The 24,687-nt window shown below is 35.6% G+C and overlaps 1 protein-coding gene across 1 annotated transcript; it reads left to right on the top strand.

The window, feature by feature from the left end:
• The first annotated feature begins 376 nt into the window (after positions 1 to 376).
• gtf2a1 (general transcription factor IIA, 1) lies at positions 377 to 23,265 on the top strand. The gene is made up of 10 exons (XM_056481641.1): positions 377 to 602; positions 6,211 to 6,312; positions 6,386 to 6,536; positions 6,620 to 6,684; positions 10,228 to 10,303; positions 13,548 to 13,681; positions 15,830 to 15,931; positions 16,766 to 17,020; positions 19,304 to 19,393; positions 21,749 to 23,265. The coding sequence occupies exons 1-10, from the start codon at positions 573 to 575 to the stop codon at positions 21,854 to 21,856; spliced, it is 1,113 nt and encodes a 370-aa protein (XP_056337616.1). The 5' UTR covers positions 377 to 572; the 3' UTR covers positions 21,857 to 23,265.
• Positions 23,266 to 24,687: the final 1,422 nt, after the last annotated feature.

Genomic DNA, 24,687 nt, shown 5'->3' with positions numbered 1-24,687 from the left:
ATGAAGCATATTAAATGATTTTACAGGTGTCTGAATGTACGATAGTATTTTTCCCTCAGAAAAAATTGTAATGAGGGACAAATAATGCTGTATATTTTTATACTGTTTTAAAACAAACTTTCGTCTTAAATTTGGTCTCAGAAATAATAAACTAGCAACGCTTAATAATCAACAATTGCAAATAGCGTAACATTAAGTTAGTTTCTTATGCAGAAAAACCCACTTGTCTGTTTTGGTCGCGCATCTGCAGCGAATGACTGATCCAGGATCATCTGACTGCATAGTAAGAGCTCTCGTCGAGATCTCGCGATGTTTCGCTCAGTGCCCGCTTGACCCTGCCCTGTGTCTCGCGCAGCTCCGTATATAAAGGCGGAGGACTGGAGAAGACGGACGGCTGGGGAGCTGCAGCCCTGGGACTGTGAATAAGACCGTAAACAGCTGTGTTTTTATTTCCCGAAACTTTAACCGGCAACTTTTTAAACGTTTTAGATGTTTCCGTGCTTTTTTTAAATGCTTCTGGGGCTCCTTGCTTGATATTCGCGGTGTGTTTTCCCCCCCTCACTGCGCTCATAATGGCGAGCTCGGCTAACTCGAACCAAGTGGTAAGGATCAGACAAACGGCACTCATTCTCGAAATCACACACGTGTCCAAGCATTGTAGATATATAGAGAGAAGAGAGAGAGAGAGCGATATGCAGAGCATTTTAACCAAACCCACATGCTTATTTCAATAATAAAGCGTTTAGACACACGTACACCTATCAGGTCTGCTCCAGTCGAGCTCTTTGTAGGGACGTGTGAGTGTTTGCTGATTATATAGAGTGAAAGAAAACAACACAGTGTCTTAAATCCACAGCTTAAATATTACGTGCTAGAAAACGCATTTCTGTCGAGCTTAACACGGACTTGCTGCTTTGTTGCCGTGTTTGACCATTCACTGTCATTTTCCGAGTATATGTCGATATTACAGTTTGTTACTAAAGCACCCTTTGATCCCGACAAATGCATCTGAAGTTGAGCCAAAACAGCTCCTTTTTATATATGTATATCAGTAGATAACTGTTTTGTCCAGCGTGTTTAAAAACCTTCCTACATAATCTGAGTCTTAATATTCATCCCCCCCAAAAAATATAAAACTGAATCCCTTGATTATAAACCCTCATACGAGGCGTTTTTCACGTTCACGGAAGCCTCCGCAGTGCAGGCGATGCTGTTTCATCATGGCTACCGTTGCCTCTGACCCTCCTTCTTTCCGTCGCTGGTTTTATACAGCCATACCGACGCTCTAATATAGACTGCCCGGGATGGGAAGGTGCTACTCGGCGCTACGTCACCGGCTGTGCATATAAACGCCAGACTGCGCTTTAAATAGTGAGCGGACGGGCCGCGCGGCACGGACAGGACGCGGCATGAGCAGCTCTTCGCTTTTAGCGTTACAACATTAGCGATGGTGTTTTCTAGACACAGAAGGACATTTTCTTGCTCATTCCGCGTCGACAGTTGCCGGAAGCGCATGCGTTTTCAGGGGTGTTTTTCGGTTTCGTCGCGCGCGTTTGGCACACAGTTTGAAAGGGTGCTGCTATTTCTGTGCTTTCACAACGGATGATTTGCCTTCCGACAGTCAGCAACCGCAATTGATACGTTAAAGAAGCGCGTGTGTGTATTTACGGGGCTTCGAGCGGTCCAAATGCTGAACGGGAATTCGGACTAGTGTCCGCGGATGTCTTTTGAACGGTTCGTTACAAAGAATCGCTTCAAAAACACATCGGCGTTTTTATTACGTAGTTACGTCATGCATTGTGTTGCTTGAATCCCTTGAGTGCTTTAGTACAGTACTGTAACACAAACTGTATAATAAAGCTAAGTGGAGAATATTTTTCTCATAATTATTTTTTTTTGATTTGTCAACAACCAAAAGGCTGTAGGCACACATTTGAGTAATGTATAGATACAAGTCGAAAAAGATGTATATACAGATATATTTACTATTGGGATAAACTGAAAAAAGTTGGTTTGTCTGGATTTATTTTCTTGTTATGGGTTTGAGTAATTTTATTGTCCTGCAGAAATGTCTTGATTTTGAAAATCAAAATAACAAAAATATAGCAGAGCAACTCCATGCAAATGTTAACATTGCCGTGAAAAAAAAACTAAGCTTTAACCAAAATAGCGAAACTGTTTCTACATTTTTGGTGTTAGCAAGTATTTCACACTGCTAAAAAATACAGAAAAAATGTGTCATTGCTAAATCAAATATAATATCTTAAAAACAGTCACACAAGTGGCACGTCCGCAACCGTGAGATGTCACATCCGTAATGAAGTGTTTCCCTCATAAATGCGAAAATGTCAAATAAAATAAAATCAATCAATTTTGTTCTATAGTGAGGCAACTCTTATTCTTTTGACTAGCATTGTTTCTTTTGGGGTTGTGCAGTTTAATTCACAGGATTTCTACAAAGCATGTTGTATACTGTAAACACGCTAACTTCCACATCCATAACGCATGTTTATTTTCCTCATTTCAAATATAAAAAATGTTTACACGCTGATATTTTTCTGATCCCATAACTCTGTGGTTAGTTGTTTTGGAAACTATAAACAGATGTTTCAATATAATATTAACGTTATACTTTCTCAATGAATTAAAAATTTGAATTTTTACAGATATCACATCCATAACGCTGGAATTGCTCACCATTGTTTTAGATTTTTTACAATTTTTAATCCTCTTAAACATCTTAAAGCAACTTTACACAAATATTTAATTTTGTTTTTAGTAAGGGAGATCTTAAATTGGTTCAATATTCTGACCAGTTGTCCCTTTTAGCCAAAAAAAAATCTTTTACATTTAAATGTATTTGTATTTTGACCAATATGTAATTTTATTGGGATCTTTAGCATTGCACAAGCAGTAAAAGAACAATTTAAAAGACTACTTTTCATGCTCAAATATTCCTAATAAATTAAAGAAGCAATGCTTAACGTTCATAAGAACCATTATTGAGCAATTCCAGCGTTATGGATGTGACATTTGTAGTAAAAACCCAACATATAGAAAGTACATACTTTCACATAGAAAGTATATGTTAACATTATATTGAAACATCCGTTTATATTTTCCAGAACAACTAACCACAGAGTTATAGGGTCAGAAAAAATTTAATCTGTAAACAATTTTTATATTTTTAATGAGGGAGATAAACATGTGTTACGGATGTAACAAAAAAAGTTTGCAGGTTTGCAGTATACAACATACTTTGTAGAAATTCTGTGAATTTAACTGCACAACCCAAAAGAAATTATGATTATCAAAAGGATAAGAGTTGTCTCTCTGTAGAACAAACATGATTGATTTTATTTGATTTAATATTTTAGCATTTATGAGGGAAAAACTTGGTTATGGATGTGACATCTCTGCGTTACGCATGTGACAGATGTGAAATTGCCACTCATGTGACTTTGGGAAATCAAATATAATAGTTTGAAAATATTGACAGATAAATTTGAGTATTTCTAAAGTACTGTAAAATACTTGCTTACACAAAAAACATAGAAACAGTTTCGGTATTTTGGTGAAAACTTATTTTTTTCATGGCAAGGTTGACATTTGCATGGAATTGCTCTAATAATTGAGCTGATCATGAATAATCATAAAAGAGCACCAAATTGTCACGTTAGAATGATGGATTTCTAATGGATCATGTGACACTGGAGTAATGATGCTGGAAATTCAGCTTTGCATCACAGGAATAAAGTGCATTTAAAAGTAACATTTAAATGTTTTTGTTTTTAATTTCTCACAATAGTTGTTACATAGCATATGCAGTTGTAGTCAGAATTATTAGCCACCTGAATTATTTTTTTTTAAACATTAAGCAATCAAAATGTTTCCAAATTCATAAAAGATTATCTAAAATTAATTATTAGTATTTTATATATTTGTAAAAATATATATTTATGTGTGTACAAGTTTGGAAGCATTCAGGTTGTTTATAAGTATGCATGGGCTTGCTAATGGTTATTTAAGAGTCAGGAATGTCAGGCTGAATTATGAACAAATCATTCATATACTGATATACAGTATTCAGGGTTTCTGCAGGCTCTTAATGTCTTAAATCTCAAAATCCAAATTTTAGCCTTTAAAAGTCTTAAATTTACTGAAGTGTTGTGTTGTAGGTCTTAAATCTTTTTTAAACGGGTCTTAATTTTTCTTTGTTCATGTATAGCTACCCAATCTGTCCAAAACCTATACAATCACCAACAATCCAGCTCTAAAACTTTAAACTTTTTATTTAAAAAGGTCATGTTTAACTCTATTTATTATAATGGTTTAAATATTTTCCTTACAATAACATTTGTTTACCCCAGAGGACACCGACCTGGGATACGTTTCCGAAAACCATTGTTAGCCAACTAAGGTCGCAAGTTCTGTCTTTACAAACATAGTTCATTGATTTGGTGTTTCCCAAATATATCATTCCAACGAACATTTGCAAACTTCGTCGCAAATTCTATGCTTGGAACTACACCTCTGGAGCTGTTGTTAGAAACATAGTTCCAGGCTGTGTTCTATTCCCAGTTATCCCCCTATGCCTTATTCTTTTAGAACATTCTAACATTTACACTTGGAACTACTTTTTTAAAGAAGCATTAAAGTCATCACTCTTAGGTGTAATTTGTTTTCAAAGTATTTTTACAGTTCAGTTTTAGCGATGTTTATGGTTACAATTGAGCTCCCTTTGTAGTGTGCTTTGAAAACATTGATGTCATTTTGGACACAGCCGTGACTCATGATGAAAGCAATAGGTGACCTATTAATTAAAAGTGGAATTTATGTTACGTCTCCAAAGTTTGTGAAAACAAAAAACATAGCATACGTTTATGCTTTTAATTTATAGTAGGTTATTTAAGTATCTGTACAATATATGACATGGGCTTGTTAGATAGAACATTTCTGCAGTGGTTTGAATGTGTCAAATTGTAAAAGTAGACTTTTCAAAAAATAAATAAACAATATCCTACTTAATCATCATCATCATTAATATTATTATTAAATGTTAATAACATTTATTATTTATTTCCTATTAATAATCATATTAAATGTAATTTCTTAATAAATAGTCTCATTATTTATTTATGTATATGGTTTATATATGATATTAGAATACGTGTTCGCTTTTGTACGTGATTGTCTGTTTTAGAATAGTATATGTAATGTTCTCAATAATATTTGTAAAGGAAACATGTGCGTGAAAAACAATATAATTTGCACAAAGAAATTATGGGGTTCTTCTCTGAAGAAGTTGTAATTCCACCCCGTTTAGAGCATCAATATTGGCTTTTTACATTATAACTAACGTGGTTCAAACGATGGATCTGCGACAGAGAATCTACGGGTTTTGGGAAACACTCGTCACTACATTTTTCTGTTCCCAAACGATGCATCGTACTATGATAGTTCAGCCACAAGTCATGTCGTTGTTTGGGAAACGCACCCCTGGACAGATTGTTGTCCATATATTTAGTTTATTATAGTTTTTAAAACTTTGTTCATTTTTTTATTTTAAAGAAAGTTTATGTTGGGAAAAAATGTATGGATATAAGTAGAGCTTGCTTGTTTTTACACAATATTTAAAATAATTAGCTAAGAAATAAACTTTAAAATATTTTAATTTATTATTAATGTATTATTGTATTATTAAATGTATAAAATTATAGTATTTTTTTTTTGATAGGTCAAATAAAAATCTTTTCCATCTGGGCCATTTGAAATATTCCTTAGCCTTTAGCACTTTGAGTCTAAAGTTTCATTCATAATGGTCTTAATGTCTCACCCCCGGTTTCACAAACAAGGTTTAAGGCTAGTCGAGTTTAAATCACATGTTTGAGCTGTCTCAACTCAAAATAACTTGTGGTGAGATGTCTTCAAATACGTCAGTGTCATTGTTTTTGTCTCCAGGTGCACACCAGTAATATATTTTTCAAAGGCCATTTTTATAAATGTGGCTTAAACAGCCTAATTTAACTAAGGTCTAGACCTGGCTTAATCTAAGCTTAGTTTGTGAAACTGGGCCTTAAAGTCTTAAATTTAACTCTGTGAAACCTGCAGAAGCCCTGAGTACTAAAAAGATGAAATCATACTATCAAGATTCGTTCATAATATATTGTTATTGTGTAAGAAGTGATTGCATTATATCTTTTATTGTAGCCTAAACTGTATAGATCAGTGATGGAGGATGTCATCACTGAAGTCCGAGAGCTGTTTCTGGATGAGGGAGTGGATGAGCAGGTCCTGATGGAGCTCAAAACGGTAAAATGACTTTTGATGAACGTTATCCTGCCTCTCAGTCAGATGTTTGATTTTCATATGGGTCTCTGAGCAGTTGTGGGAGAGTAAGCTGATGCAGTCCAAGGCGGTGGATGGTTTTCACACGGAGGAGCAGCAGGTTCTGCAGGCTCAGCAGCAGGCTCAAGCTCAGCAGACGCAGCCACAAACCCAACCGCAGCAGGTCCTCCTGCCTCCAGCACAGACCAGTAAGGCAGAAACATGACTTCAATAACAATGATCTCGATGGTGACGATTGAGTTATTAATGCAGATTTTACTCTTTTTCGCAGCTCCTCAGCAGCAGGTCATTGTTCAGGATGCTAAGATTATGCAGCACATGAGCGCGACGGGGATGGTGAGTCACGTTTAAATGCTTGTTTATTGTTTGTGGGTTTTTTTAACATTAAAAAAAAATTAACGTTGAAATCCTCCAGAGGTGAGTTTTTAATCTAGAATGGAATCTATTTTTTTTAAGAGGTCATGAATTGAGAATCGACCCTTTTCACATTTCTGGGTTTCTTGGTAGTGGAAGTCATCATAGTTGGGTGAATGGGAGAATGCAGTGAATGGGAGAGTAGAATAAATATTTTATTACAATCCTGTTTGCTGAAAGAATAAAAGAAAAACTCTGCGGAGGTGTTAAGACTTTCAGAAAAAGGAAAAAAATGTGTGAGATCGATAACGGATTACTGCCCTGCCCACATACACGCTGCATTAGAAATGCCTCACACAAGTGGTAATTAGGGCTGTTTGATTGAAATGAAATCGTAGCAAAATTGTGATTTGGACATGTAATTTCTAAATCGCCTTAAAGCTTGATTTTCCTGCAGTATGCCATTTAAACTAATCATAACGCAGCGTGCCTAAACAGAGCGAGAGCAGGAGACTGACTTTTTGCCAAAAAAAGTCAATATCTGTGGTGTGGGACTATTTAAGAGACCAAAACCAGGTCATTTGTAAGACCTGTTAGTAACAAATCGTGTCAAAGTGTGTAGAAAGCACGAGCGTATCGCTTCGTAGTGGTTTATCATCATGTGATTTCAGTTTGTTCTGAAAATGAGAGTAATACCACAAGATCTGCATGAATCGTGTGGGTATACTCAGATGGCCCCCAGTGGTTAATCACTGAACATTTTTTTCAATTGTATTTTTTTTAACTTGATCTTGGATCAGTTTTACTAGTTTATAGGTGTTTTTGTGAGGCATTTGTAAAAGGAAAAAGAATAATATTAGTTTAATTCAGGGTATCTTCGGTCCATTCCATATCCGTTTTCAAACAAAAAAAGGAAAACTAAGAAAACAACCGTTATTTTTTTTCTTTTGCTCACAAAATAACGAAAAACAAGCCAATCTCATTTTTTCTTTTTTTTTGTGAGCAAAAGAAAAACTGAAAAATTATCGTTTTCTTTTCCTTTTTTTGTTTGAAAATGGATATGGAATGGACAGAAGATACCCTGATTTAAACTTATATTATTCTTTGGTTTACAGTAGGAAAACGGATGAACGACTTTAAAATTCATTATACACATGTAAGCTATGCTAAAACACAATTTTGCCTCTGATTGGCTAACCAAATCTGAGCTCGTGTCGTCACCCTCAAAATAATAGTCCGGCAGGCTTTTAATTATTATTATTTAATTATATATATAAACTAAGTTAACATTCTATCATTTGATCAGTTATTAGGCTTACATTCATTGCATATGTATAAATTTGTAAATTACCAGTATTATTAGATATTTGCCATTAAAATCAATTTATAGTTGGCCACCAAACTTCTTGCTGCTGTTCACCTGACGCTAAGCAAAGATAACCATTTCAGAGCAGCACCTGGTTTGCATTATTGTTTCAGAGCTACTGTAGGCCTAAATAATAATAATAATAGGCTAAAAATAATTTATATTGTTAGTGTTTTTTTTATTGTGTAGTTTTTTTTACTAGTTGTTTGCAGGACCTGAATAATAAGACATTGAACCCTGGGGTTATAACAAAGGGTACCATTTTATTTCCTCCTATTATAATTTTTATATATATATATATATATATATATATATATATATATATATATATATATATATATATATATATTTATATATATATATATATATATATATATATATATATATATATATATATATATATATATATATATATATATATATATATATATATATATATATATATATATATATATATATATATATATATATCGATATATATATATATATATATCGATATATATATATATATATATATATATATATATATTATCTGTTTTCCTACCCTAAAACAAAAAATTAGCCAAAATCTTTTGTTTTTTTTGTGAGCAAAAGAAAAACCAGAAAAAAAGCTGATTTCTTAGTTTTGCTTTTTTGGATTGAAAACAGATATTGAATAGACGGAAGATACCCTGATTAGTTTACTTTCTTGTTGGCCTGTTTACCAAAAACCACGAAGGACCAAAACAATATATAAGCTTTGAAAATGTTTTATGTGTATAATGCTTTTGTAGGTTATACTTTCAACTTAAAGTTCATATGTATCTAATGCATGTTTTGACTGTTTGTTGCGTTCATAGGCTTTTAACCAGCAGGTGGCATTTCAGGTACTTCGAAACAGTAAATATTTTGCAAGCAATTGTTTCAACTGTTTCGAAGCCATGTTTCTCCCATCACCACCTAGCTGTAGAAAAAAACTTTGCTTCGTCTTCCTTTTGATCCCAACATCAAGAAAGTGTGGAGTTTCAGATGAGACCGAAGGTTCTTGGTGCTTTTTTCACTACGTTTTTACTGCAGAATAATTTTATATCAGTTTTCATATCAAGTTCCTGGAGAGCTGCAGCTCTGCACAGTTTAGTTCAAACCCCACTTCAACACACTTATCTGTAGGTTTCAAACAAGCCTGAAGGACTTAATTAATTTGATCAGGTGTGTTCGATTAGGGTTGGAACTAAACTGTGCAGAGCTGCGGCTCTCCGGGAACGGAGTTTGACATCTGTGTTCTACAGAAAAAGCGCACTTCAACACTAGTTTTTCCGAAAGATTAAAATAAAGATCAAGCTGTGCTGAATCTAAAGTGCTCAGTGCTTCAGTGCTCAATCTAAATTGTTGCACCACACAAATGTATGTTTTTGTTATGTCCTGCTTCATCTCATAGCTTGCTGGTTTTTTTTATGTCTTATAACCAATTTAGGGCTGTTTTAAGTCCCTGATCTTGGAAAAAACTTCAAGAAAAAAGGCCACTGTTGCACTCAACTGATTTAATTGTTTAAAGGGATAGTTCACCCAAATACTATGGAAGTCGATTGCTGTTTTTTTTCCAACATCCTTCAATTGAAAAAAGGAAGATTTACTGAAGGAAGTTCAAGCAGGTTTGAAACAAATGAAGGATGAGTAACTGAAGGCAGAATAAATGTAAGCGTTGATGTTCCGAGTTCATATTCAAATTTTGGGAGCTTCAATAGGGGAAAAGAGCTTCAGTAGGAAAAAGCTGCCTTACTGTTCACTGAAGCATTGTTTGAGAAACTCCATCTAATCTTACCAACAGCCACCATTACTCACAATTCGGAATTCTGCAACTCTCATTGAAAAAGTGGATTTGTCCCTGCAGTTCCTTCTATTTGTGAATGGCCCTTTAGCATCAGCTTTAATGCCAGCAGGAGAGCAGATGGGGAGGAGGGACCAGCCTTCCTGGAAAACTCTTTAGACCGAACTGGAGACTTCAAATTAGATTACACTGCAGATTCCAGCAAGGATATTGTTCTCTCTCTCTCTCTCTCTCTCTCTCTCTCTCTCTCTCTCTCTCTCTCTCTACACCTCCCTCTCTCTCTCTCTGATCATTAATGTATGTGTGTGTCCTCAGTGGATTCAATTCTGGTTTCAATCTCTGGTTTCTCTAGAGTGCAGCGGCCACGGCAGCAACTCTGGCTTTACCCACAGGTGTAACACCATTTCAGCAACTCATCACCCATCAGGGTAAAACATTACACACTCACCAGAAAAAAAGTGACCTTTATCTTAATTTTATGTAACATCGTCTAACCCTTCTAATAGGACATTACAGGATGCCACAAGCTTGAAGAGCTGCTGTCCATAGCTTTTTTTTATTTGTTTCAATTTTAAGCAAGAACATAACCAGCCAGTATTCAAAAAATATGACCTTATTTTATAATAATGTTTTAGTATTGGAGTGGTGCAGGTTTGGTTTTCGTGGTAGACATAAGTTTATCTTTGTGTCTAAGTCACATACAGAACGAAAGGAGTCATAACTAGTTGCCTATAGACCATTTTGAGGGATGTAAACAAAAACAATGGTCCCAACGCATTTCCTGTTTTACATTTTTAATTTCTATAGCTTATGAGAAACCAAAAAGAGCCACATATTGATAATGTTATGATGGCTGTTTTAATGTTAAGTTATGATTGAATTGCCTCTTGTTACAGTTATGAAATAGTTTGATAACAAGCATGAAATGTTCATGGACATGACTACATTGAAATGGTCTATAGGGGGTGTAAGGCTCATTTGGCCATTTTTCAAAGAAGTTGGAATGTGTGTGTTTGTTTTGAGTGGTATTAGGCATTACAATACAATTAGAAAAACTGAATCAACAGCGCTAAAATGCACTAAATATATGTAGTTGATAAATGTTAAACTAATAAATGTTAAAATTAACAATTTGACTACATATAACAGTGACTAGCATGGTTTGATATAGTGTTATCGTGCCTTGATATTTTGGTGTCAACCGGTACTGAAATTTTAAAAAACATCCATTTCCTGCTAACAGTTGAGCATTGTATTTAAACACAGCTGTTTGATCATTGTGCTTTCACTTGCTCAACAGTAATGACTGTGATTTGCCGTGAAGGTCAGTGATTTCAGGGTGTCCGTAGTGTCTTAAATTTTAAAAACAATTTTTGGCCTTAAGTCTTAAATTCACTGAATTATTGTCTTAAATTGCTTTAAACTGGTCTTAATTTTACTGTCCATGTAAAATTACTCAATCCGGTAGAAAGTCACCAACAATCCATCTCAATAAAACGCTTGACAACTTTATCCATATATTTATATCTTTATAACTTTATCCAATATTATAATAACCAATTTAATAGCTTTATACCCAATATGGTTTAATTATCTTCCCTAAAATAAAATTAGTTTGAAAGTTCTCTGTGTATTTATAGACCATATAGGTGGAGGACACTGACCTGGGGTGCGTTTCTGAAAACCATTGTTAGCCAACTATGGTGGCAAGTTCCATCGTTACAAACATAGTCCGTTGATTTGGCGATTCCTAAATCCATCGTTCTAACGAACATTTGCAAACTGCGTCGCAAACTTGTACTCTTGCAACTACACCTCTGGAGCTGTAGTTAGAAGCATAGTTCCTGGCTGTGTTCTATTCCCAGTTATACCCCCTATGTTCATTTAGAACATTCTAACATTTAAACTTGGAATTATAAAAAAAAGGCCTTAAAGTCATCTCTCTTAGGTGTAATTTGCTTTCAATGTATTTTTACAGTTCAGTTTTAGCTATCTTCATGTTTACAATTGAGCTCCCTTCATAGTGCACTTTGAAAACATTGATATTATTTTGAACACCGTGGCTTATGAGAAAGCAATAGGTGACCTATCATTTAAAAGCGGAATTTATGTTACGTCTCCAAAGCTTGTGAAAACAAATAACATAGGATACACTATTGCTTTTAATTTATAGTAGGTTATTTGTTAAGTGTCTGTATTGTATATGACATGGGCCTGTTGATTAGAACATTTCTGCAGTGGTTTGCATGTGTCACATTGTAAAAGTAGACTTAAAAATAAAGAACAATATCCTACTTAATAATAATAATAATAATAATCATCGTCATCATTATCATTAATATTATTATTATTATTATTATTATTATTATTATTAAAGTATGATTTTTTTATTTCCTAATAAATAATAAATATTAAATTCTATTTCTTAATAAATAGCCTCATTTTTTTATATATATGATTTATATATGATATTAGAACAAGTGTTGGCTTTTGTAAGTGATTTTATATTTTAGAATATGTAATGTTCTCAATAATATTTGTAAAGGAAGAACAGGCATATATTTCAATTAATATGGAAAACGAGTGCATGTTTTTACCAAAACTAATATTGGATTTTTTTTAAATGCGTGTGCATGAAAAGCAAAGAAATTATGGGGTTCTCTTTGAAAGAAGTTGTTACCACCCCATTTAGAGCATCATTATGGGCGTTTTACATTATAACTTACATTGTTCAAACGATGGATCTGCGACAGAGAAACTACAGATTTTGGGAAACACTCGTCACTACATCGTTCTTTTCCCAAACTATGCATCGTACTATGATAGTTCAGCCGCAAGTTATGTTATACACATTTAGTTTATTATATATTTTTAAAGAGCTTATAAGCAGTGTTAATAAATTAGTATGTGTTCAACAGGGGTTGTTTGCTTGTTTGACACACTATGTAAAATATGTGGCTTAAAAAAACTTTTCGTAATGGGGCAAGTAAAAATCCTTTCCACTAGACCAGCTGAGCCATTAGAAGAAGAAAAATCTTCAGCATGTAAACCTGTTTAAGTCTAAAATATCATTCTTAATGATCTTATAAAGGTCTTAAATTTTACTTGGTGAAATCTGTAGAAACCCTGAGTTTAAATGTTAGCAGGAAATGGACATTTTTTAAATTTCGTTACCAGTTGGAACTGAAATTCCAGTATCATGACAACACTAGTTTGATATGATATGAGCTAAGCAATTACACTGGTTGCACAATGTGTGAGTAACATGTCTGACAAAAGTTTTAGGCATGATTGCTTCTGCAAATTGATATTTGGGTCAAAGATGTAGATGCACAAGCCACAAAAATATGAAAAGATGATTATTCTGCTCTAAACTACAATTCCAGCTTTCGAGCAAACGAGATGAAAAAGCGCTAACCATTTACTAACCCTTTACATGTTCTAAACCAGTTTGAGTTATTTATTTATTTTTGTTAAACACAAATAAAATATATGTTTAATAATGTTGGAAACTTTTAATCGTTGACTTCTATAGTATTTATTTTCCATACTGCATAAGTCAATGATTACAGGTTCCCAATATTCTGTCCAACTTTTCATTCCTACTTTAACTGGATGTTAACACTTAATTTGATATGCCCTGACTAAAGCTTGTCTCTGTTGGCTGTCCAGGTCAGATCCTGCAGGTGGTCAGAGCTGCCAATGGAGCTCAGTACATCATTCAGCCTCAGCAGCAGATGCTTTTACAGCAGCAGGTTCTGCCGCAGATGCAGCCTGGCGGTGTTCAGGCTCCCGTCATACAGCAGGTCTGGGTTTCATTCTCCACGAACATCACACTCTCTTACCCTTTACTCTGTCACTCGCTCAACACAAGCTCTGTGGAAATGAAAGTTTCAGTCTACAATTTTGTGAAACCACAAAAACGTCCTTAAACATACGTTTGACGGTAGATTCTAGGTAAAATGAACACTAAGACTGCAAAAACTGTAATTCCTTCTCACACTAAAGATATTTACAGACATATTATCAGCGAATGAAGGTTTTTTTGCATACCACCAAATAGTGTTACACAATATACCAATATTAAAAAAGTATCGCGGTACCCTGGCTCTCAAAACGATACGATTCTGCAATTTTTTTAGTACCGGTACTTTAGGTGAGTGGTATGATGCACCGCCTTGTAGACGTGTACAAGAAGGATGTGTATCTGAAATGTACAACAAAACATGCCCTAAAAATGTATATCTGATTTACAAAAACAGCGCCCTCTATTGGATTTGTCATCTGAAACATGCAACGAAATGTACCCAGAGCAATGTTTATGTTTGGCAGGAATGCTGCCTGAGGCACGTATTTCTAATGAGCCTGTGCTGAACTTACTTGTTCTAGTTCAGTCACTGGAGGCTGCAGGGTTTACTGTGACAGCATGTGAACAGTGGGGTTTTGTTTCCCTGTATCAGCAGTGGTCTTTAGCTAGCCAATGTTAGATGCCTGTCAGCTCTCTTGGTGAGTTTAAAAAAACGAAATAACAAATGGTAGTGTACACCTCAAAGGAAGAGAACAGATTTAGAGAAAAATAAACTTCTTTTGCTTAAGTAATTTATTAAAGAGCTGATGCACTATAGTATTCATTCATTATATGAATAGTAAATGCAGCATTATATAAATGGCATTAATTAGCATTACCAGGATCGTGACTGTTAATAAAAATAATTTTTAGTTTCATTATATTTTTGATAGCCAAAGGTTGCTGATGTGGCAATAATCAACAAACTAACCTATTTAAATGCAGTTATAATACCCTATATTTCAAGTTTATATATACATCTATGAAACCGTTAAGTGATATCAAACAAGACTGCTATTTTCATGCATATTAGTGCATAAGCAGATTTGACAGTTGCAGATCAAATAGATTTTACATAGGTTCAAGAAACGCTGTTTAATTAGTCACATTTTAGACACAGTGTGGCATATTTTCAGCTGTTCAGTTTCAGAGCAGAAGATTTGTGCATCTCTAAGCAAAATTGTCTTGTTTCTTTCTTGGGTTAATCTGTTTTTGAATTAATTGTTCCATCTATTTTTTTAAAGCTTAGTTTCTGAATTATTTAGCTGTTAATGAACACGTTATTGGAATGAATATTCAATTACTTTGGCCACAGGTATCAAACTCAGTTTCTGGAGAGTCGCAGCTCTGCACAGTTTAGTGCCAACCCTAATCAAACACACCTGATCAAACTAATTGAGTTCTTCAAATCCTTGAAATCTACGGGTAAGTGAGTTGGAGCAAGTGGGCCTCCAGGAACTGAGTTTGATACCCCTGACCTAGGCAGACTTAAAATATGGTTGTGTAATTTATGCTGTCTAAAAAATGATTATAAATGAATATAATTTCTGAAAACACTGCAAATTTTTATGGGATGCTCTAAGGAACAGTATTTTAAATTTGGAAGAAATGCCATCAGTAGTTTACAGAATAAAAAAAAGAAATACTCTATATTTAAACACAACTTAGTGAGATTTCAACCAAAAATTTTAATTGTCATAATTTATTCAGTTTATTCACCCTCTACTTGTTTCAAACCTTTGAGTGTCTTTCTTCTGTTAAACACAAAAGATATTTTGAAGAATGCTGAAAACCTGTAACCGTCGATTTCAATAGCATTTGTTTTTCCTACTATGGAAGTCAACAGTAAGAGCTTTTCATCATTCTTCAAAATATCTTCTTTTGTGTTCAACAGAAGAAACTCAAAGGTTTGGAACCACTTGTGGATGAGTAAATATTGAGTGAAGTTTCAGTTTTGGGTGGGGGGTTCCCTTAAAGGCGTAAATCAGAGAAACTAAATTCGCTAAATTCAAGCGGTCTTTTTGTTTGAAAATTATTAGTTTTTTTTCCCCTACACGTCGATGTATGAGAACAAGAGTGTATTAAATGTCTCTGTGTATGGATGCAGGTGTTGACTCCTCTTCAAGGAGGTCTTCCTCAGCAGACTGGAGTCATCATACAGCCGCAGCAGATCGTCCTCACGGGGAATAAAGTACCGCAGAACACTCAGGTCAGCACGAGCGCTCACTTTAAACATAGATCTCAGTGATGTGGGTGAAATATTGACGTCTCACAAATACACTTCATTAAACATGTACTTCACCTGTATCCTATATAAATAAAGGCTAACACTGTTCATATATAACTTTTACTGTTTTAAGTGAAGTTACACAAACTAATTTTGAGAGGAGCATGTGATATGATCAACTACAGCTGATCCTCATCGCTAATCATTAGCTAGCCTATAAAATCATTCTAAAGCTACTATAAATACTATAAAGTGGTTAGCACTGCTGCCTCGCAGCAAGAGGGCCACGGGTTCAAGTTCTAATTGAGCCAGTCAGCACTCCCTGCGTGGAGTTTGTATTATTTCCCTGTGTTTGCGTGGGTTTTCTTCAGGTCCTCCGGTTTCCTCCCACAGTCTAAAAACGTACATACAGTAAGTGAATCGTAATACAGTCACAAGCACTTAACGCATGCATACCTAATCAATCAGTACCACCTATTAGCCAGACCATGAAGGGGCTCTCGAGAAACATCTGATCTCGGATCCCTCCTAATGCATATTGACCAGGCGGGAACCTTGGGCTCATCTATCTCCGAGCTCGGGGTTCTCTCCCAGGACAGCATGCCAAACCTGCTATCATAGTTGAGCATTATCAAAGTTTGAACTCTTGAAAAGTTATTAGTTACTCGTGAGTTATTAGTAACTAATAACCTTAACTTTTCTGAATTTGATGGTAATGCAGTAATGTATAAAGCTGCTTTTGAAATGTAATTATTGTGAAAGGGGCTATACAAATAAACTTGAATTTGATTAACACTCAATCGTGTGTGTGTTCAGGTCATGCAGGCAGCAGCAATGGCAGTGCAGTCGGGACCGGGAGATGCACAGATGCAAACTCAACCTCAAGCGCAGCAGCAGCAGCAACAACAACAACAGCAGCAGCAGGCCTCGCAACAACCTCCTATGATGCTCCAGGTGGACGGCGCAGGAGACACGTCCTCAGAGGAGGATGAAGAGGAGGAGGACGAGTATGATGAAGACGAGGATGAAGACAAGGAGAAAGACGGTGGAGAGGACGGCCAAGTGGAGGAGGTGCGAATGAAGGCTTATTAAATCCACTTTCAAATGCCTTTTAGTGTGTAATGTTCAAAGTTAAGATCTTTTGCATACTGAAGTTCAACTTTTTTTGTTTTGTATTTATATTTGAAAAATTCGTCAGCACAGAAACCTTGCACACAGGGCTCATTCAAACCAAACGCATCTTTGCTTCTAAGGGGAGAAATAGCCTTTAACAAATCCTAAAAAAACGAGCAGGGTCGGTCTGCAAACTGCAAGACAGGCACGTAACATGAAGGGGAGCAACTTGTAGTAGAGGCTCAATTTGAAGTAATGAAGACCCACATGTCAAAACTGTTGTCGGCAAGATGATGCTGCACTTATTCGTTATTAACGTCTACACCTACTCCACACCTAAACCCAACCATCACAGTTATTAACGTCTACACCTTCCTCAACCCTAAACCCAACTGTCATGGTTGTTAACGTCTACACCATAGGTCCCAAACTCAATTCGCGGAGGACCGCAGCTCCCCACAGTTTTGCTCCAACCCTGATCAAACACAGCTGATTCCACTAATGAAGATGTTCATGACTTTTTTGAACACCTTAATTATTTGGATCAACTGTGTTTGATAGGGTTGGAGCAAAACTGTGCAAAGCTGCGGTCCTCCAGTAATTGAGTTTGAGACCTATTGTCTACACCTTTCCCAACCATTAACCCAGCAATCATAGTTATTAACATCTACACCTACCACAACCATAAACCCAACCAAGATCATTATTAACGTCTACACCTACCCCAACCGTAAACCCAACCAAGATCGTTATTAACGTCTACACCTACCACAACCGTAAACCCAACCAAGATCGTTATTAACGTCTACACCTACCACAACCCTAAACCCAACCAAGATTGTTATTAACGTCTACACCTACCCCAACCGTAAACCCAACCAAGATCGTTATTAACATCTACACCTACCACAACCGTAAACCCAACCAAGATTATTAACGTCTACACCTACCACAACCGTAAACCCAACCAAGATCATTATTAACGTCTACACCTACCCCAACCTTAAACCCAACCAACATTATTATTAACGTCTACACCTACCACAACTGTAAACCCAACCATCACAGTTATAAACGTCTACACCTACCACAACCGCAAAACCCAACCGACATCATTATTAATGTCTATACCGACCCCAACCCTAAACCCAACCAACATCGTTACTAACATTTATACCTACCACAACCCTAAGCCCAACCAACATCGTTATTAACATCTATAACCTACCACAACTGCAAAACCCAACCAACATTATTATTAACGTCTACACCTACCACAACCCTAAACCCAACCATCACAGTTATTAATGTCTACACATACCACAACCCTAAACCCAACCAACCCAACAGAGGCTTTCATACTCGGCACTCTCGCCATTATCCTGTTATTTGCAACCACAGGGGGCGACGCTGAGTAGGCTAACTATCATGACAAAACGGACGAAGAAGTCAGAAAAGAAGCACGGTGGAGCTGCTAAATGAATGAATATATCAAATGAATTGGTTGTGGATAAATATAGAGAAAACTCATGAAACATTTGCTGAATGTTCTCTGTTAAGTATTTCCACCATCTTGCCAACAACATCTCGTTGTGACATCTCGCATGTTTCAATGGGATCTTGATAACTGCAAGTTACATGTAGAGACATATATACTTGGAAAAACACAAACTGTACATTTCGCTTTGCTTTTCTAATGGTGTGATTCATGTAAATCTTTCAATTTGACAAAGCAAAATATTTCTTAGACAATTTAGGCAGTGATGCTTTGTTCTCCTCTCTTCAAGAAAAAGCCCAAAATTGTGTTCATCCCATCCACTTCACAGAGTATCCAGTCGACTTTATCAAATTTTGTTTCGGGAAACCCATGGCATTTTGATAATTTCCTTGTGATACTGCAGCCACAACACTGCATGGCAAATTTCCATAAACTAATCTAGAACTGAGACGTTCAGCTAGTTTACAGCAATGATTAAAGATTATGATAAAAGCTGATTTATTTATTTTAAATACCAAAAATATAAATTAACATATTAATAACTAAAATTAAGTATATTAATTAACAAAGTTAACCAAATAAAAGGACAATAAAAGGATAAAAACTTATTCAAAATTTTTTATTAAACCATATTGCAATATTAATGAAGCTGAAATAACACTGATGCCGGACAGAGCCTCTTGATCTAAACCTGGACTCATCTGGTTTAGTCCAGTCATATTTTTTTTCTATTTTTATTTCAGGAGCCGTTAAACAGTGGTGATGATGTCAGTGATGAGGAAGACCAGGAGCTCTTCGACACGGAGAACGTGGTGGTTTGCCAGTATGACAAGGTGAGTGTTTGTTTATAATATATATTTAATCTGTTTTGATAGCTTGCACACATTTATTTTCTTACATTATTTAATTTAAGTATAAAAACAATTAGAAAATCCATCAAATATTAGACACATGTTTATGTAGAAATGATATAAGTCCTTAAAGGGATAGTTCACCCAAAATAAAAAATGTTGTTTAGTCACCTGTTACATGTTTTAAATCTGTTTGACTTTCGTTGAAAACAGAGGATATTTTAAAGAAAGCTGGAAACCTGTGACCGTTGACTTTTTTTTTTCTACTATGCAAGTCAATGGTTACAAGTTTTCAGATTTCTTTAATATATCATCTTTTGTGTTCAACATAAACTCGAAAGATGTAGAACCACTTTAGAGTGAGTAAATAACTTTAAGTAAAATATCCATGTTAATACTATGGCATATTACATAACTGGAAATGTTCAATTCAAAAACGGATTGCATGATTTTATTAGCAAGATTAGTCATTGCAAAGTGAAAAGTGATGTCTGTGCATCTCAACTTTAATAATACAAAACAATATTTAACTCTTTCACATGTGAGTTTTTAAATACTCCAGCTGACCCTTCTGCATAAGGTTTTTGTTTTTTGTGACCGTTAATTGCGTTCTACAGGGTGTCCGCAGTGTCTTAGTCTTAATGTCTTAAATTTCAAAAACTAATTTTAGGCCTTAAAGTCTTAAATTCATTAAAATATTGTGTTGTAGGCCTTAAATCATTTTAAAAAGGTCTTAATTTTCCTCTGTCCAACTTAAGCTACTCAGTCAGGTCAACACACAACCAATTATCAACAATTCATCTAAATAAAGCTTATTTTTTATTGCAAAGAGATCAAAACACAACAGCTTTTAGACATATTTACAGAAAATTCTCTGAATTCCTTAATCAGGAAAAGAAAACTATAAACAATTACGAAATTCCTTATGACAATAACAGCAATATATGCCTTTATATGATCTTCCATTTATACAAAAAGTATTTACAAAAGTAAGGGGGTGGACATAATATTTATGAATAGGCATGAAACTTAAGGTTTTATAACAGAAATGTGTTCAGTTGAAAAAAAAATGTACATTAAAATATGTGGCTTTAAAATAACTACATTTATTTATTTTTATTGGCAAACAAAAAACAAATTCCCTTGACCCAACTGGGCCACTGCAAAAAAAATCCTAAGTGTTTAGATTCAAATAGGTCTAAAATTTCATTCATAATGGTCCTAAAAGGGTCTTAAAGTCTTAAATTTGACTTGATGAAACCTGCAGAAACCCTGGTTCTAAACTTCCTATGGTGAAGCATTAAGTTTATCACGTGACCCACCAGCCCCGATGACTATGTATATATCGTAATTTGTTTCTTTTTGCCCTTTTCTGTCAATATTGACAAATTTCTGATACTCCGATTCTCAAATATGAGAACTTATATTTTGTCTTTAAAACAGCTTCATAATGATCATATTATTTGCTTTCGGAAGTTAACGAGAAGTGTTTATATTATTTATTAAATTGCGCATTAATTGTATTTTTTTTAGCTAGATGGGATACAGCGGATGATACTCGCATCAATATAGCATAACTAATAAAATTGTATTGTATGCTATATTGACGTGAGTATTCTCGGCTGTATCCCATCTAGACTTCACCCTCTCCTGCAGCGTGGTGAAGTCTGAATGGGATACAGCTGAGGATACTCACGTCAATATAGCATAATCTTTGTGACACTGTAAGACAAATAATATTTTACATTACTGTGAGATTTGGGTCTAGGGTTAAATTTGTGGTAGATGCTAATAAAATACAATTAATGCGTAATTTAATATATAATATTAACACTTCTTGTTAATTTCCAATGGCTGTTGGATGTCCGTCATGTTTATTCATAATTTTCTGCCGAGAAAATATTCTAGTAATATAAACAGTGTGTATCTTAGGTGAATAAAGCACATCATCCAGTCATATTGAAAAATAATTATTATTGCTGTCTCTATAGACATCCGCGTCTATTTTACAAACTTTAAATTGTATGTTTGGCTTGTAGTTATGTGTATTTGAATGTCTGAAACCTAAAATGTTATTTGTTTGAAAGCACTGATATATTGTGATTTATGAGTAGCGCTGCGCTCCTTTTTTGGTCAGCACGAGCTGTAAGATTTTAATTTTAGTAGTTGATGACATGCACTAGAACGTTCTAATCACACCGGTGTGATCGTACACGTGAAAGGGTTAAGATCACTGCCCAATAGTCACTGAAATTATTATTATTATTATTATTATTATTATTATTATTATTATTATAGATTTTTTTAATGAAATCCTGACTATTTCTTGTGCTTCAGATTCACAGAAGTAAGAACAAGTGGAAATTTCACCTGAAGGATGGCATCATGAATCTGAACGGGCGGGATTTTGTGTTCTCCAAAGCCATCGGAGACGCCGAGTGGTAAAGAGAAGGGGGGAAAAAAAGAGAACAAAAACTGTCTACTCTTTAAGGCAAGACACATCGAGACCTGAAACTGTACATTTCAGGAGATTCCCCACTTGGGGCGCTGAAGAGTAACGTCCCAGTGCTACTGTGCTGTTTGAGTGATTTCTGCACACAAATACCCTGTGCCATCCATGAGATTTCTTTTTATTTTCCCCTTCCTTTTTAAAAGATAACTCTTTTACCTGTAAAAAAAAAAAAACTCAGTCCGTAATAGCTCATTTCCAAAAACATCTACGCCCCCCTCAGATGAAAATATTAGGCGCAGGGAGCCGATTTTAGCGTCTGACGCTATCTTAAGTTAACTGTTATGTCGACGGCCTTTTCACAGCAAGCATACATGTTTGGGGATTTCCGTAAATCTGAATCCTGTGTAAAGCAAATCACCATTGGCCGCCTCATACAAACACTAAAACAATCCAGCAAGAGCTGCGTTCCAACAATTCCCATTAATAGATGACATGTTTTTAGACCTTTGTATGTTTAGCAACAGAGATACCAATGAAAACAGGCAAGTTGAGTGTATCGTTGTCGATCTCACAAAGCTGTTCGCGTGTTTGTACGTCTGTCATGGGTTTTTCTAACTTTGCTCTAAGTCTGATGCATGTTTTTGGGGGTCGATGCATCACAGGGCGCTTTGCTGTGTTTTGTGTGCAATCTTCTGCGTTTGGTGTCCATGAAGTGCTCCGTCAGGCCGCTCTTCCTACTTTCCTTCCGGTCAGGCTTATTTTACGCATTTCTAGTCGTTCGTATTTATTCCTGAAGCTCAGGCAGCGTTCATATTTCGAGGGGGGGTGGGAGACACCGAACTGTGCTCTTAAAGAAAGAAGTGCTCCTTTTGGCCCTGAGGAGGATTTCTGCACCTGGTTCTGTGCATTGTGGAGTTACCCTAGGGTTTGTTTTAGTCCCTCTGTACTTGTTTTATCCTATTTACTCTGACTTTTTAAAGCTGTACCCTCATACAGTTTGAGATCCGTCATGTTCTGTGTCTGATGAAAACGCTTCAAGATTGTTCAACGACATGGTTTGGGGCTTTGTTCGTTTGGTGTTCTTCATTGCTCCTTGTTTGTGCCTTTCGGATTTATTTTAGATATCAGGTCTTTTGTCTAAAGGGGAGAGAGAGCCTTTAACAAATCCTAAAAAAAACTGTACATTTCGCTTTGCTTTTCTAATGGTAAGTACTTCAGAGCTACTGTCTGGGTCACATGAGATGATGGCGTGTGTTCATATACTGTTTTACCAATCAAACTGATTCTCGTCTACTATGAAGGTTGTGTTCATGTAAGTAGCGATCGTTAGCGTTTTTTGTTGAATCTAGTTTTATTTTTATTTTGCCTTTGCTGAACTTTATTAAAGCACTATTAAAATTGACTCGTTTTTGAGCTACGTTTGCATCTTGTGACGACTCTCCAATGTTGCTTTGTTTTTCTTTAGTTGTGTATTGTTTGTGGACCTGACCTTACTAAAGACTTTCAAGACTGAAGACCTACCATGAATGATTCTTCGGTAGATGGAATTTTTTTCATCCAAATAACTTTATTTCTTCAACCTATGAGGGTTATTGAAAATAATAACTCAGGAGTAGTTTAGACGCAGTAGAACTAGTTTAATTTTCCAGAATCTAGTGTGAAATTCAAGTACAAATTAAACGTATGTATACCAGGCAAGGCAAGTTCATTTATATAGCGCATTTCATACACCATGGTAATTCAAAGTGCTTTACATAAACAAAAGAAAGAATATCAATGATTGAAAACAGGTTATAAAAGAATAAAAAAGGAAAAGAAAGACAATAGTGCGATCTGTGGGACGTAGCACAGTGCTTATTCAGTAAAGGCACAGCTAAACAGATGTGTTTGCAGTCTTGATTTAAACGTGCCTAATGTTGGAGCACATCTGATCATTTCTTGAAGCTGATTCCAGCAGCGGGGGGGGGGGGGGGGGGGGGGGGGGGGGGTGCAGTCGCTGAGGGCAGATTCACCCTGCTTTTACTGAACTCTTGGAATTTCTAATTTACTTGATCATAATGATCTGAGTGATCTGTTAGGTTTGTTTTGTTTTCAGTGAGTATATCTGTAATGCATTGAGGTCCTAGGCCATTTAGTGGTTAATAGACCAGTAATAATACTTTAAAATCTATTCTGAATGTAACTGGGAGCCAGTGTAGAGACCTGAGGACAGGTGTGATGTGCTCTGATTCTCTGCATCTGGTCAGAATCCTGGCAGCAGCGTTCTGGATGCTCTGCAACTGTCTGGCTGTCTTTTTGGAAAGGCCAGTGAGGAGTCCATTACAGTAATCCACCCTGCTGCTGATAAAAGCATGAATAAGTTTCTCGAAGTCCTCATTGGAAACAAAGCATCTCATGCTTGCAATGTTTTTAAGATGATAGTGTCTTGATTTACAAACTGCTTTGACATGTCTACAGAAATACTACACATTAAATATAAAAGGAGCACTTCACTTTTGGGAAATAAGCTAATTTTACAACTCCCCTAGATTAAAATACCTAGTTATCTAGCTGTGGACTATTGTAAGATGCTGCGTAATATCATTACGCCTGCTGCAGCATCAAAGTTCCTTGATGGTTATGCTAAAATGAGACAATAATTCCATCGAATATGAGTATAATGCCTAGAATATAGCAGCTTTTCAGCTCTGTCAGTATTAGTACATGATGTAATAACAGAAAATTCATGCATCAATTGAATAGGAAAATCAAAACTCTTTGGTCGCTTTGAGCGAGATGCTAATGGTGTAGTCCAATTTAATGATTTATGCTAAGCTAAAAGTGC

The sequence above is a fragment of the Danio aesculapii genome, chromosome 20 (assembly GCF_903798145.1).
Source record: "Danio aesculapii chromosome 20, fDanAes4.1, whole genome shotgun sequence".
NCBI classification, from domain to species: Eukaryota; Metazoa; Chordata; class Actinopteri; order Cypriniformes; family Danionidae; genus Danio; species Danio aesculapii.
This window is presented reverse-complemented; position numbering and strand designations above follow the sequence as displayed.

Excerpts from the sequence above, each read along its gene's own strand:
- gtf2a1 (XM_056481641.1), top strand. The coding sequence starts at position 573 with ATGGCGAGCTCGGCTAACTCGAACCAAGTG. Across the intron at positions 6,685-10,227 it reads ACATGAGCGCGACGGGGATG|AGTGCAGCGGCCACGGCAGC; the intron begins GTGAGTCACGTT and ends TGGTTTCTCTAG. Across the intron at positions 15,932-16,765 it reads AAGTACCGCAGAACACTCAG|GTCATGCAGGCAGCAGCAAT; the intron begins GTCAGCACGAGC and ends GTGTGTGTTCAG.